Source organism: Theropithecus gelada, chromosome 7b, assembly GCF_003255815.1.
Source record: "Theropithecus gelada isolate Dixy chromosome 7b, Tgel_1.0, whole genome shotgun sequence".
Classification (NCBI taxonomy): Eukaryota; Metazoa; Chordata; class Mammalia; order Primates; family Cercopithecidae; genus Theropithecus; species Theropithecus gelada.
The window spans coordinates 89,828,992-89,843,328 of NC_037675.1; the positions used below are offsets into that span (position 1 = coordinate 89,828,992).

At 35.6% G+C, this 14,337-nt stretch overlaps 1 protein-coding gene across 3 annotated transcripts in view; it reads left to right on the top strand.

Annotated features, from left to right (window-relative positions):
- Nucleotides 1-10,777, top strand: part of SPATA7 (spermatogenesis associated 7) — a 64,443-nt gene extending 53,666 nt beyond the window's left edge. For all 3 annotated transcript variants that reach the window (XM_025391913.1, XM_025391912.1, XM_025391911.1), the window contains exons 7-12: nucleotides 29-95; nucleotides 1,707-1,822; nucleotides 3,529-3,582; nucleotides 5,486-5,563; nucleotides 9,862-9,916; nucleotides 10,155-10,777. In XM_025391913.1, the coding sequence (XP_025247698.1) occupies nucleotides 29-95; nucleotides 1,707-1,822; nucleotides 3,529-3,582; nucleotides 5,486-5,563; nucleotides 9,862-9,916; nucleotides 10,155-10,739 (955 nt within the window). In that variant the 3' untranslated portion in view covers nucleotides 10,740-10,777. The remainder of the gene's footprint in view (nucleotides 1-28; nucleotides 96-1,706; nucleotides 1,823-3,528; nucleotides 3,583-5,485; nucleotides 5,564-9,861; nucleotides 9,917-10,154) is intronic.
- Nucleotides 10,778-14,337: the final 3,560 nt, after the last annotated feature.

Below are 14,337 nucleotides of genomic sequence, written 5' to 3' on the forward strand. Positions count from 1 at the left end.
AACAGTTATTTATTTTAAATTATTACAGCTTTAAATCTGAGTTGGGGACAGCTGAGACTAAAAATGTGACAGAATCAGAAATGAACATAAAGCAGGTAATAAGTATGAAATCTTTTAGTATTGCTACATTTGAATTACATGTATTTTTCTGTAAATAGAATGTGTACAGCTGTTTAGACTGTGAAGAATAATCTGTTGGTGGCACTTACCATACATGATATAGCCAGTATACAGAAGGTCTGGCTGTTTACAAATGGTTATAGCTCTCTGAATGGCCAGGTGGATCCTGCCAAATCTGGGAAGTCATTTGTTACTAACATCTTTCCTAGATGATTAGTTGGCTGGCTGGACAGATGGAAGGATCAGTAAAATACCTTAAGTATTGTTTTCAAAGATGCAGACCTGGATTACTAGAGGAGCCAGCAGAGTAGTGCAGAAGTTGAGTTTTTATACCTTTTTTTTTTTTGGTAAAGAATTGCCACATATTATATGATTGGAAAGTATACATTTTATAAGAATAAGTGCCTGTTATTATGTTTGCTTCTACTTTTTCTAGACCATAAAGCTGTTTATTACAGGGTTTATATTTTGAATTCTTAGCATCATTTCTTTTAAAATATTGCAACTTTGAGTCTGATTTTGAGATAAATTGTTTTATTTTTGGAGTGTCAGTCTTGCACTTGTGTCCTGACTTAAATTTGTTGTTTATAAAAATGGTTTGTCTATTAAAATGTCAAACACAGATCCAGAGATAGAAGAATAAAATATAATCATACTCAACTTCCTCCTTCCCTTCTGAAAATGGGTAGAAGGTGGTCGTTTTCCATCTCAGCCATTAATGCTGTTTGACACAGGGCCCTGCCACTTAAGGCCCAAGGACAAATCACTTATCCTCTGAGAGCTGCATTTCCTCATCTAGAAAAACTGTACTTAACTTGCAGGATTATTAGGAGGAGTAAATGATGTAGGCAAAGTACCTAGCCTGGGCTAGGGCTTAATAGACTAGCTTGAAATTTTGGGAATGAGTTAACTCTGCAGATAACTACATAAACTTGAAACAGTATTTATTTACAATCCTGCAAGAAAATGTGTGTCCCCATATTCCACAGTCAGTGCCATCAGTACTTGACTTGAAGAAGCCAGTATTAACTGTAGTAGATCCACATTTTAACAACACCTTTAAAACTGTAAAGCACTGTACATAAATTGTCACGGTAAAGATTAACTCTAACGATGTGAGTAAATGCTTGGCACAGTTTGTGGTGCATAGTGAGGAGTCTATAAAAGTAAGCTGCCATTATTTTTGTTAATATTATTGTTCATGCTGCCAGCGCTACCACTGCTTCTACATATTTGACATGTTGGCATGTAGAACAGATGAGCTATTTGAATTTCTGAATAATGAGACTTTGTTCCCTCAAATTTACTTAAAAGTTGAAAATTTGCTTCATTTTTCCCTTTATATGTTTATTTGTGACAATTTCTTAATGTTATTTAAATGCCACTCATTAAAATATAAGAAATAAGTCATTTTATCTTTAAGAAAAACGTGCTGAATGGATAGAAAAATTATTCTAAAATATTCTTTGTCATACTGTATAATTTTTATCTACTGGATATCTCTGTTCACTTAAAATTTGTTATATTTCTGCTTTCGTAATGTATTTTTAAGCAAAAATGAAGATTTTTTTTTATTGCATCCCCAGGCATCTAACTGTGTGACATATGATGCCAAAGAAAAAATAGCCCCTTTACCTTTACAAGGGCATGACTTAACATGGGATGAGATTAAGGATGATGCTCTTCAGCATTCCTCGCCAAGGTACACAGTTCACAGGAGAAATAATTTCAACTGTCTTTAATTGCCTTCTTGTATAACAGACATATAGTGTTTGCCGCATAAGTACTATTTAATTGCATGCTGTAGTCTATTTTGGTGTGATGTAATTCAATAACAGTTTTAGTTTTACCAAGGAAATTTTACAAATTTAAGTGCTTAGTAAAGGTTTAAATGAGTTAATTTTGCCAATTCATTAGTAAAGGAAAAAGCCACCCCAACTTGTATTATTTGTCATCACTATTCATTAAAAAAATAATTTTCCCCAAGACAAGTCCTCTGACAGTGATGCTAACCAGTTTACATGCCACAAATAATGCTGAAGAGCTTTACCATTTGAGGAGTCCTAATTTGTGATTTTGAATATTCATCATATGCTAGTGCTTGACCTATCTGTGCTATATGAAGACACTATTTATTTATTTATTTATTTATTTATTTATTTATTTATGAGACAGAGTCTCTCTCTGTTGTCCAGGCTGGAGTGCAGTGGTGCGGTCTGAGCTCACTGCAATGGAGACACTCTTTAAAAATTACTCATCATGTTGAGTGATTAAGGAATATTATACGTTAATTAGCAGGTAGTAGAAAACCTAAAAGATGCCTTGATAGTTTCAGTTGTCAAATGTATTTCCAGTGTCAGAGAATGGATATGAAATGCGGGGCGGGGAGCGGGGTATAAGAAAGGAAGTAGTAGAGATTAAAAAGAGGGCAAGAATGAGGTGTTAATGTAGCAGATCACTAGGAAAGTACACACAATGCCCTCAGGCTCCAGCTTCTCCCTCAGGCCTTTGCTAGGGAGATCTCACCTGCTAAGGCCATGGAGAGTTCATTGTTAACTTCCCTGTCTTTGAAATTTCTGGTGTTTCAACACATATAACTTATTATTTATTAATATAAACTGCTCTTGAGCCAGTCTTCACTGAATATTAAGAATGACTTAAGGAAAGGAGTATTTATCTTTTCTAATACTTTCTAAAAGAAGTAAAGTAAAATAGTATAATTGAGTATACCTGAATAAAATTTAGCTTCAAATTAATTATTGGTAACATAACTGAGTAACAAAATTTATCATGATGACCAGCTTTAAAAATACTTCATAGTAATGTATCTATATCTAGCATTATCTATACATTAACCTTAGTCAAATTGTCGTTGTTTATACTAGAGAAATGCCATAGTGTAGTTTTGAAAAGAATTGTGAATTTATAAGTAGAAGAGTAGTTTAAAAACCTATCTTTGCTGCTTACTAACATTAACCTTGGAAAGTTATACTTAGCCTTTCTGACACTGGGTGAACTCATCAGTAAATAGTAAAAATAATACACAGCCAACATACCTGACTGGGTTGTTTAGAATATTAAATTAGATATGGATATGAGAGTGCTTTAAAAATTGCTGAAAAGTGTAATTACAGGTTGAATATCCCACATTTGAAAATCCGTAAGTCACAATACTCCAAAATCTGACGTGACACCCAAAGGAAATGCTCATTTGCGCATTTTGGATTTCAGAGTTTTGGATTGAGATGCTCAACTACTAAGTATATAATGGAAATATTCCAAAATCCAAAATCTGAAACACTTAGGTTCCAAGAGGGACATTCAGTCTGTACTAATATACAATGTTACTGAATACTTATTGTATGCCAACCATTGTTTTGCTCAACTACTTTAACTTCCTCTTTCTAGGGCAGTGTGTCAGTATTCCCTGAAGCCCCCTGCAACTAGTAAAATCTACTCTGAGTAAGATCTTTTTTACCTCTTCATTTTGCATAGTGGAATTAAGAATTAAGAATCATAGAAACTATTATTAAATAAGTCAGGACTGAACAATATCTTTTTTTAAAACTGGCAAGTAATAAATGTACATATTCGTGGAGTACCTAGTGATGTTTTGATACTTATACTGTACAGTGATTAAAACAGTTTAATTAGTGTATCCATCATCTCAAAGGTTTTATCATTTCTTTGTGTTGGAAACATTGAGTATCCTTCTAGCTATTTGAAACTATGTATTATTGTTAACCATAGTAGTCATCCTGTAGTGGTATATAACACTAGAACTTACTCCGCCTATCTAGCTATAATTTTGTATCTTGTAACAAATCTCACCTTGTCCCTCACTCCCCTCTACCCTTCCCAGCCTCCAGTATCCTCTGTTCCACTCTCTGCTTCTATGAAATCAACTGTTTTTAGCTTCCACATATGAGTGAGAACATGCGGTGTTTAACTTTCTATTGCTGGCTTATTTCACCAGCATCCATCCGTGTTCCATCCATGTTGCCACAAATAACATGATTTTATTTGTTTTTATGGCTGAATAGTATTTCATGGTGTATATATACATTTTCTTTATCCATTCATCTGATTCATCTGTGAACGCTAATCTGTCTTACAACCAGCTTTGGGATATCAACCATATAATACATGCTAAATTTGAGAAAATGACCTGAATAATTTTCTCAAATTTATTTGAGAAATAATAACTTAACTTTCTGGAGCAATTGTCAATCACGTCGTTTTTATCTCCAGTAGAAGTTTGTCCCTAAGCTAATACCTGATACTTTTTAATAATTAGTATCCATAATTCTTATTTATATGTAAAAATAATAAAATAATAAAGAAGAGTTTTAGAGAAATACAGACTTTTAGTAGTTCAGGATACTCTTTCCAGAGGTTTCTAATCTCAGCAGTTCTTTGCAGATATTTTACTTGTAGATTTTCATGTTGTTTTAATTAAGTTACTTTTTTTAGGGAAAATAATTTATAAAATTTTACTTATTTTCAAATATGCTGTTTTTAAACAAGCGAGACCCTGTGAATCAGTTTGAAAGTGTAACTTTTTATTAAACATTTAGATCTATTATTTGATTTGCTTATTAACTCTTCCCTTATATTTGCTTATTCAGTAATTTAGTTACTTGCTACTTACATTTGGTACTAATTCACTAATTTCAGCTAATTAAAATCAAACATACAATAATATCCTAACTTTCTTATAATAGCTACTAAAATGTAGTTATAGGGAGGTGTGTTCAAGTAGTTAAAAATTACCACAATATTTATGATCACAAATTTTCCTTTGAGATTTTGTCTCCAAACGTTTTGAGAGAAAAAATAAATTTTTCTGCTTAGTGAATTTCTCAACCTTAAGATGAGAAGATGCTGGCCTGGGGCTAGGAGAGGACTTCTTAGTTGAAGCTCCTGCTTCTCTGGACAACTTTCCTTTTCCTTCTTGCAAATGCTTTGCGGAGGGGCTTGCACCTCTGCTGCTGGACCTGGTCAGGAGCCAGAGGAAATTTAAAACATCCCTCGAGAGTGCTTGTTCCCAGTGGATTGCATTTGATTGCCCCTTGTCGTTGGTCTCTTTTTGTGTTGTTTAATTCTGCTTATTTTTTACTGCTATGGATGTTGCAGATATCTTTGAAATTTTACTCTATTAGGTCATTATCTTTAATAAATATTTATCCTTGCATAATTTGAGAAGGCAGACATGTTTGTTTGTAATATTCCCCTTAGTAATATGAGATAGAAGTACATTGGTAATGGTAGAGATAGATATTTCTAATTAGGTACTAATGTTTCTTACAGTTTTCAGAATAAGTAAGCAATAATTTTTATGCTGTATATTGCCTTCCCTTTACAGCGAAGAAGAACTGTTGTATCTGAGTTTCATTGAAGATGTAACAGATGAAATTTTGAAACTTGGTTTATTTTCAAACAGGTTAGTTTTTTTTTAATTGTGTTATGGCAGTTCAGGAGTACGTTAAATATTCTTCATATTTCTTCATATGATGTTAAAATTTTAAAGTTATTTTCCCATACTAGGAAATGAAAAAATATATTGCTTTCTTGGAAACTTATTATTGTAATTGATAGCAAGTTGTAAAGAATGTTTAATTCATACTCTAGGGGAAGTTCATCACTTGGGAGAATTAAAGAATAGAGCTTTTATTCACTTTAATATTATATCCTTTGTATTATAAGTGACTCGCAAAGGAAGATCTTTACCACTTATTTGCAAAGCTTCATAATCCCATTTTACTATCTAAAACTGTCATGAGAATCAAAGGCAAGCATTTTTGGTACAACCATTATTAGTATTAGATCTAGTAAAATGAGAACAAATTAAGAGCTAGGTTTGTGCACCGCAAGTTAAATGAAAAGTTTGCAAAACCAGATTAGCTATTGCATAGCTTAAGGAAACTGTGTGTCCTGAATTTAGCTTGAACATTTATGTATCTAAGATTCTTTGAGCACTGGGCTCTACTTTATGTTATGTAACCTAGGACCCTGTTATGTATACTACTTGCTTTCTCTGTTGTAATAATATGCCAAACATAGACATTTCTAATAAATTATTTCTATCCTTTACATCAAGTTTTTTAAAAAATTAAAGCAAACATTTTCATTATTGGCATAAAAAGGCATATGAAAAAGACCTAAGATTTTTGACATTAATTCTTTTGACTGCTTTCGTTTTAAAAAGTTGGTAAATAATATTCACATAATATGGGTAAAGAGTTTCAGGATACATAATGAAAAGTTTTAGCCATCTGTATCACAGTATGAATATACTTAACACTACTCAATTGTGCACTTAATGGTGAAGATGATAAGTTTTGTTGGTTTTTGCCACCACAAGAAAAAAAATACACATACAAAATCGTATTTATGCTTAAAATTTTGTTTTTATCAAGTGTAAGACTATTTATTACAGCATTTTTATAATAGTACCAAAAACCAGAATCAACCTAAATGTTTAATGGTAAATGTTTGGTTGAATAAACTGTGGGATATATGTGAAATGTAAGGTCTGTTTAGGGATTAAAAATGATGTTGAAGTGAATTTACAGATACAGAAAGATGTTAAAGATATGTGTCATTGATTAGAAAAAACAAAATAGGGCTGGGCACAGTGGCTGACGTCTGTAATCCCAGCACTTTGGGAGTCCGAGGCGGGTGGATCATGAGGTCAGGAGATCGAGGCTATCCTGGCTAACACGGTGAAACCCCGTCTCTATTAAAAACACACAAAAATTTAGCCAGGCCTGGTGGCAGGTGCCAGTAGTCCTAGCTATAGGCTGAGGTAGGAGAATGGCGTGAACCCGAGAGGTGGAGCTTGCGGTGAGCCGAGATCGCGCCTCAACATTATAGCCTGGGCGACAGAGCGAGACTCTGTCTCAGAAAAAATAAAGAAAAAGAAAAAAGAAAAAAACAAGATAGATACCCAAATAGTATGTATCATTTAATTACAATTTGGTAAAGAAATACAAATGAATAGAAAAAATGCCTAGTAGTGAATATTCTAAAATGTTAACAATAGTTGTAAAAAGTAGAATACAGATTTCTTGGGTTTTAAAAAAATTGTGAAATAATTCAGAACTACTGACTCTGAGGTTGGCTCATAACTTCACTGATACTAGCAAATGATAACAAAGGAAATTAGTTGTTTTTTAAGAAACTGTTGGACATTCCTGTGATAGAGAGGTGAGCATGGTGTTTTAGAATGAAGAAATTATGTGGAGCCAGACACATGTGGGTTAAATTCCCCTAATGGCTTTTGACCTCAGGGGAGAGGAAATTATCATCTTAGAGATGTGGCTTTCTCATCTTTAAAATGGTTTTTACACTATCTTTCCCTCCCTACGTTGGTCAGAATTAGAGGTAAAATGATTATTATGGCTAGCACAGTAGCATTTAATGGAACTTAATAAGTGATAACATTTAAGTTATTATGTGGATTTACCATCAGTGGGAATTTTTAAATTTTTTCATTGTTTTTTAAAATTGTGTGACGTACACAGTAGGTGTATATAAGGGTCCATGAGATGTTTTGATATAGGCAAGCATTGTGAAATAAGGACGTCACGGAAAATGGGGTATCCATCCTCTCAAGCATTTATCTTTTGAGTTACAAACAATCTGACTACATTCTTTATTTTAAATGTACAATTAAGTTATTATTGACTGTAGTTACCCTGTGGTGCTATCAAATGATCTTATTGATTCTTTCTATGTTTTTTTACCCATTAACTACCCCTCTTCCCCTGCAGCCCTCCACTACCCTTCCCAGCCTCTGTTAACCATCCTTCTACTCTCTATGTCTGTGAGTTCAATTGTTTTGATTTTCAGATCCCACAAATAAGTGGAGCATGCAATGTTTATCTTTCTGTACCAGGCTTATTTCACTTAACATAATGATCTCCATTTCCATCCATATTGTTGCAGATGACAGGATCCTACTTTTTTTATGACTGAATAGTACTCCATGGTGTATATGTCCTACATTTTTTTATCCATTCATTTGTTAATGGACACTTAGGCTGCTTCCAAATCTTAGCTATTATGAACAGTGCTACAACAAACATAAAAGTGCAGATATCTCTTTGATATCCACTTCCTTCCTTTTGGGATTGCTGGAGCATATGGTAGCTCAATTTCTAGTTTTTTGAGGAACCTCCAAACTGTTCTCCGTAGGGGTTGAACTAATAGTTTACATTCTGCTAATAGTGTGCGAGGATTCCCTTTTCTCCACATTGTCACCAGCATTTATTATTGCTTGTTTTTGCATATAAGCCATTTTAACTGCAGTGAGATGATATCTCATTGTAGTTTTGATTTGCATTTCTCTGATGATCAATGATGTGGAACACCTTTTTATGTTCCTGTTTACAATTCATATGTCTTTTGAGAATTGTCTATTCAAATCTTTTGCCCATTTTTTGATGGGATTATTAGATTTTTCGCTATAAACCTAATAGTAAATAGTTGTTTGAGCTCCTTATATATTCTGGTTATTAATTCCTTGTCAGAGGGGTAGTTTGCAAATATTTTCTCCCATTCTGTGGATTGTTTCTTCACTTTGTTGGTTATATCCTTTGCTGTGCAGAAGCTTTTTAACTTATGATCCCATTTGTCCATGTTTGCTTTTTTGCCTGTGCTTGTGGGATATTACTCAAGAAGTCTTTGCCAGACTAGTCCCTAGAGATTTTCTCCCAATGTTTTCATTTAGTAGTTCCATAGTTTCAGAACTTATATTTTGGCCTTTAATCTATTTTGATTTGATTTTTGTATGTGGTGAGAGATAGGGGTCTAGTTTCATTCTTTAGTATATGGGTATCCAGTTTTCCCATCACCATTTATTGAAGAGACTGCCTTTTCCCCAGTGTATGTTCTTGGCAACTTTGTCAAAAATGAGTTCACTGTGGGTGTGTGGATTTGTTTCTGAGTTCTCTATTCTATTCCATTGGTCTGTGTGTCTGTTTTTATGCCCGACCATGCTGTTTTGGTTACCATAGCCCTGTAGTATAATTTGAAGTCAGGTAATATGATCCTACCAGTTTTGTTCTTTTTACTTAGGATAGCTTTGGCTATTCTGGGTCTTTTGTGGTTTCATATACATTTTAGGATTTTTTTTTCTATTTCTGTGAATAATGTCACTGGTATTTTGATAGGGATTGCATTGACTCTGTAGATTGCTTTGGATGGTGTGGATGTTTTAACAATATTGATTCTTCCAATCCATGAATTTGGAGTATTTTTCCTTTTTTTTTTTTTTTTTTTGGTGTCCTTTTCCATTTTGTTCATTGGTGTTTTATACTTTAATATAGGATTTTTTTAAAAGTATAATTTAGGAAGGATTATAAAATATCTGTGTAAAAGGCTTTTCTTTAGGGTTTGGTTGTATGTGTGTGTGTGTGTGTAAAGATGGGGGTAGAGAGGCTTTGGGTGTTTGCATATGTCTGTGAGAAAAACAGCTTTTTGGAGGTGGGGTGAGAAAAAGGAGAATTTTATTCAAAGAAATAAAAGTAGCATACAGCCTTTCAGAAACATGTAACGTGAAGCAAATGCACAACGGAAGAACATAGAACAGGAAAGCATTAGTCTTCAGCTTTACAGAGAAAAAGAATAATCTAAAACACATTTTTCAACCTTTATAGTTTCAGTGTTACATGGCTAGTTTATATTTAGATGATTTTCTGATTTTGAGACATTAACATTTTTGTTTATCATTTGTAGGTTTTTAGAACGACTGTTCGAGCGACATATAAAACAAAATAAACATTTGGAGGAGGTTTGTCTTTCCTTGTAACTTCATTAGAAAAATTCTAATGTAAAAATAATTTTATAGTTTTTTCATACCTTCAAACAATACATTAAAAGCAAGTGCTTTTTTTTCCCTTGAACTTTTTTGAGGGTGGTGGTGGAAGAAGTGAAAGGAAAAGTATTAATCCTGTGAGATTTGCAGCACTGCAGTCAAAATTTAATTTGACTCAATTAATGTAATTATTCTCATCTTTTCTTAATCCTAGGAAAAAATGCGCCACCTGCTGCATGTCCTGAAGGTAGACTTAGGCTGCACATTGGAGGAAAACTCGGTAAAGCAAAATGATGTTGATATGTTGAATTTATTTGATTTTAAAAAGGCTGGGAATTCAGAACCAAATGAATTAAAACATGAAAGTGAAGTAACTATTCAGCAGGAACGTCAAGAATACCAAAAGGCTTTGGATATGTTATCGTCTGCACCAAAAGATGAGAACGAGATATTCTCTTCACCAACTGAATTTTTCATGCCTCTTTATAAATCAAAGCATTCAGAAGGGGTTATAATTCAACAGGTGAATGATGAAACGAATCTTGAACCTTCAACTTTGGATGAAAATAATCCAAGTATTTCAGACAGTTTAACAGATCAGGAAACTTCTGTGAATGTCATTGAAGGTGACAGTGACCCTGAAAAGGTTGAGATTTCAAATGGATCATGCAGTCTTAACACATCACTCTCCCAGTCTGTTCAGTTCTCCAGTGTCAAAGGTGATAATAATCATGACATGGAATTATCAACTCTTAAAATCATGGAAATGAGCATTGAGGACTGCCCTTTGGATGTTTAATCTTCATTAATAAATACCTCAAATGGCCAGTAACTCAATACTACTTTTCTTCCTTTTTTAAAGTGTGTGTATAAGATTTCTGTGTTAGTTTTCTGTGCTGCAATAATAAGTTACCAGAAACCTAGTGGCCTAACATGCCACACGTTTATTTATCCCACCGTTTCTGCGGATCAGGAGTGTAGGCACAGCTTAGTTGGGTCCTCTGCCCTGGGTCTCACAAGGCTACCCCACAATCAAGGCAGTGACTAGGGCTGTGTTCTCATTTAGAGGCTTGTTGGCAGAATTATCTTCCTTGCAGCTGTAGATTTGAGGGCTTCGTTGTCTTGCTGACCAATGGCTAGAGGCTGCCTGTAGTTCTCTGCCACTTGGTGCTTTCCTTAGGGAAGCTATAACATGGCTACTTGCTTTTTTAAGGATATCAGGAAAACCAGAGAGATTCTGCTAACAAGATGGAGTCTTATATAATGTAACATCATCACAGGAGTGACTTTCTATCACCTTTGCCATGTTCTTTTGGGTAGAAGCAAGTCACAGGTCTTGCCCTGCCCACACTTAAGGGTTGGGAATATATACAAGGGTGTGAATGCCAGAACACAGCAATCACTGGGGTCATCTGAGGACCTGCTGGCCACAATTTCTAAAATCACTTTTCAGAGGAAACATATTTTACCCATGTTCTCAGAGGAACATTTTTACCCAGACATAAGCGGTTTTGTCGGCTATGGGAAATGGTTTGTGATCTGGTGTGGGTCTTGAAGCATTGGACCTTGTCTGCAGTATCTTTAATTTCATTTTTCTCACTTTCCTGCAATATCTACAGCCTCGAGGACCTTTCAGTTGTCAGTGACCCAGGGAATTCTGTCAGCTAGCTGAGATGTTGTCTCTTCTTGTGAGTGCAAACATTTAGTCAGACCTGTCTGAAGCCCTCCCCTCCCCTGTAGCTCATGAATGAGACCCTTACTATTAGAACATGGCCCAGAAGATTCATCTCTAATTATACCTTTTCAACTCTTTACAATAATATAATTGAATATTCATGTGCCCGTTATGTACAAAGTTTCATGCCTAGATACTGTGGAGGATAAAAACAACCCGTTTTGTTTTTATAAGCTATATTTTAATTTTATGTTTAAAAAAATGCAACCCAAGTATTCTTCTAAAAACTTAGCAGTGACTTCCAAGTATCCTGTTCTTTAACTCAGGCTTTTATCATCCTTTGGCCGTAGCAGTGTTTCCCAAAGGGTGGTACATACCCCTGGAGAGCTGAGAGTTGATTTTTAGTGGTATATGGATGACATGTCCATCTCATTCATGGGATGCTGACCATCACCACTGTCTTCAGGATTCAGATGCAGATACAACCTGCAAAGCACAATATGGTGGGACTGAGCACCCAACCCACTTCTCACCCCCACTGTCAGAATCCCCAACTCACCCTGCTGCAACCCTTCCTTGGCACACCTGCCCCTCAGCCCTCACCTCTGGACTTCTTCCCTTTAACCCTCTAAGCAACACCATCCCTCCCCTCTTGCAGTCCTCCTAAACCTCCTGAAATAACCTCAGCTCTATTCTTGGTTCCCAGCCTGGGTCTCCCAATCTGTTTGATCTTTACCCCTGTATTTGCTTCTTGAGCTATATTGTTCCTCAGCCCGAGGGTTCCTTTCTTCAGTCCCAAACTCACTCTTTCACAAACACCCTCTTCCCAGTCCCCATGAAACTACCCCAGACCTACTGGCCTGGCCCAAATTTTCCTTTCTTGGTTGTAGCTACCATTTGTCTTTCTGGAGGCATTCTCAGAAATTTTCTCCTGGCCGTTGTTCTCCAACACTTTGATCCGGGCCCCAGACCTGCCCTATTTGACATGTCCAGTCTTCTTCATGCTCTGACTCTGGGTACAGCTTCTTGTCTCTGGGGCCATGACCCATCCTAACTTGGATACCTATTAGGACAATTTGTTGTTATCCTTTAGTTTCCCTTTAAGTTTTAAAAGGTGAGTTAATTTAAATATTAAAAATGATTCTGAAAAAAGCAAACAACCCCATCAAAAAGTGGGCAAAGGATATGAACAAACACTTCTCAAAACACATTCATACAGCCAACAGACACATGAAAAAATGCTCATCATCACTCGCCATCAGAGAAATGCAAATCAAAACCACAATGAGATACCATCTCACACCAGTTACAATGGCAATCATTAAAAAATCAGGAAACAACAGGTGCTGGAGAGGATGTGGAGAAATAGGAACACTTTTACACTGTTGGTGGGACTGTAAACTAGTTCAACCATTGTGGAAGACGGTGTGGCGATTCCTCAAGGATCTAGAACTAGAAATACCATTTGACCCAGCCATCCCATTACTGGGTATATACCCAAAGGATTATAAATCATGCTGCTATAAAGATACATGCACACGTATGTTTATTGCGGCATTATTCACAATAGCAAAGACTTGGAATCAACCCATATGTCCATCAGTGACAGACTGGATTAAGAAAATGTGGCACATATACACCATGGAACACTATGCAGCCATAAAAAAGGATGAGTTTGTGTCCTTTGTAGGGACATGGATGCAGCTGGAAACCATCATTCTTAGCAAACTATCGCAAGAACAGAAAACCAAACACCGCATGTTCTCATTCATAGGTGGGAACTGAACAATGAGATCACTTGGACACAGGAAGGGGAACATCACACACCGGGGCCTATTGTTGGGAGGGGACTGGGGGGAGAGATAGCATTAGGAGATATACCTAATGTAAATGACGAGTTAATGGGTACAGCACACCAACATGGCACATGTATACATATGTAACAAACCTGCACGTTGTGCACATGTACCCTAGAACTTAAAGTATAATAATAAAAAAAAAATGATTCTTGAATGTGGCAAAAGTATTATAGTATGAAGGTAGGATGTGAGTGGTAAGTTTGGGAAACAGCACTTAAACTTTCTAGCAGCATCTTTTTTTTTTTTTTTATCCCTAAGACATCTTGTTAACATCAAGCAACATCTTTATATCTTCCCCTTTTCCTTCTCACACAGCCCATCAACTGAAGCTGAGAGGCACGATGAATGGTAGTGTGCCTTCTCTGCCAGGTTGCCTGGGTTTGATTGCTTTTAAGCTGGATTTGATTCCTTTTAAGCTGACTTTGAGCTGGGTTACTGAGCTTGTATGTATTTTCTCGATCGGATGGGGGTAATTATAGAACCTTTATCATAGAGTGCAAGAATTAAATGAGCTTGCATGAGAATTAAATACAGGCTGCTTTTTTTTTTTTTCTTACTATTTATTTTTTATTTCAGTAGGATTTTGGGAACAGGTGATGTTTGGTTACATGAATTAAGTTCTTCAGAGGTGACTTCTGAGATTTTGGTGCACCCAGCACCTAAGCAGTGTGTACACTGTACCCAATGTGTAGTCTTTTATCCCTCACTCCCCTCCTACCCTTTACCCCCAGCCCCCAAAGTCCATTGTATTACTCTTATGCCTTTGCATCCTCATAGCTTATCTCCCACTTATGAGTGAGAACATACAATATTTGGTTTTCCATTCCTGAGTTACTTCACTTACAATAATGGTCTCCAATTCC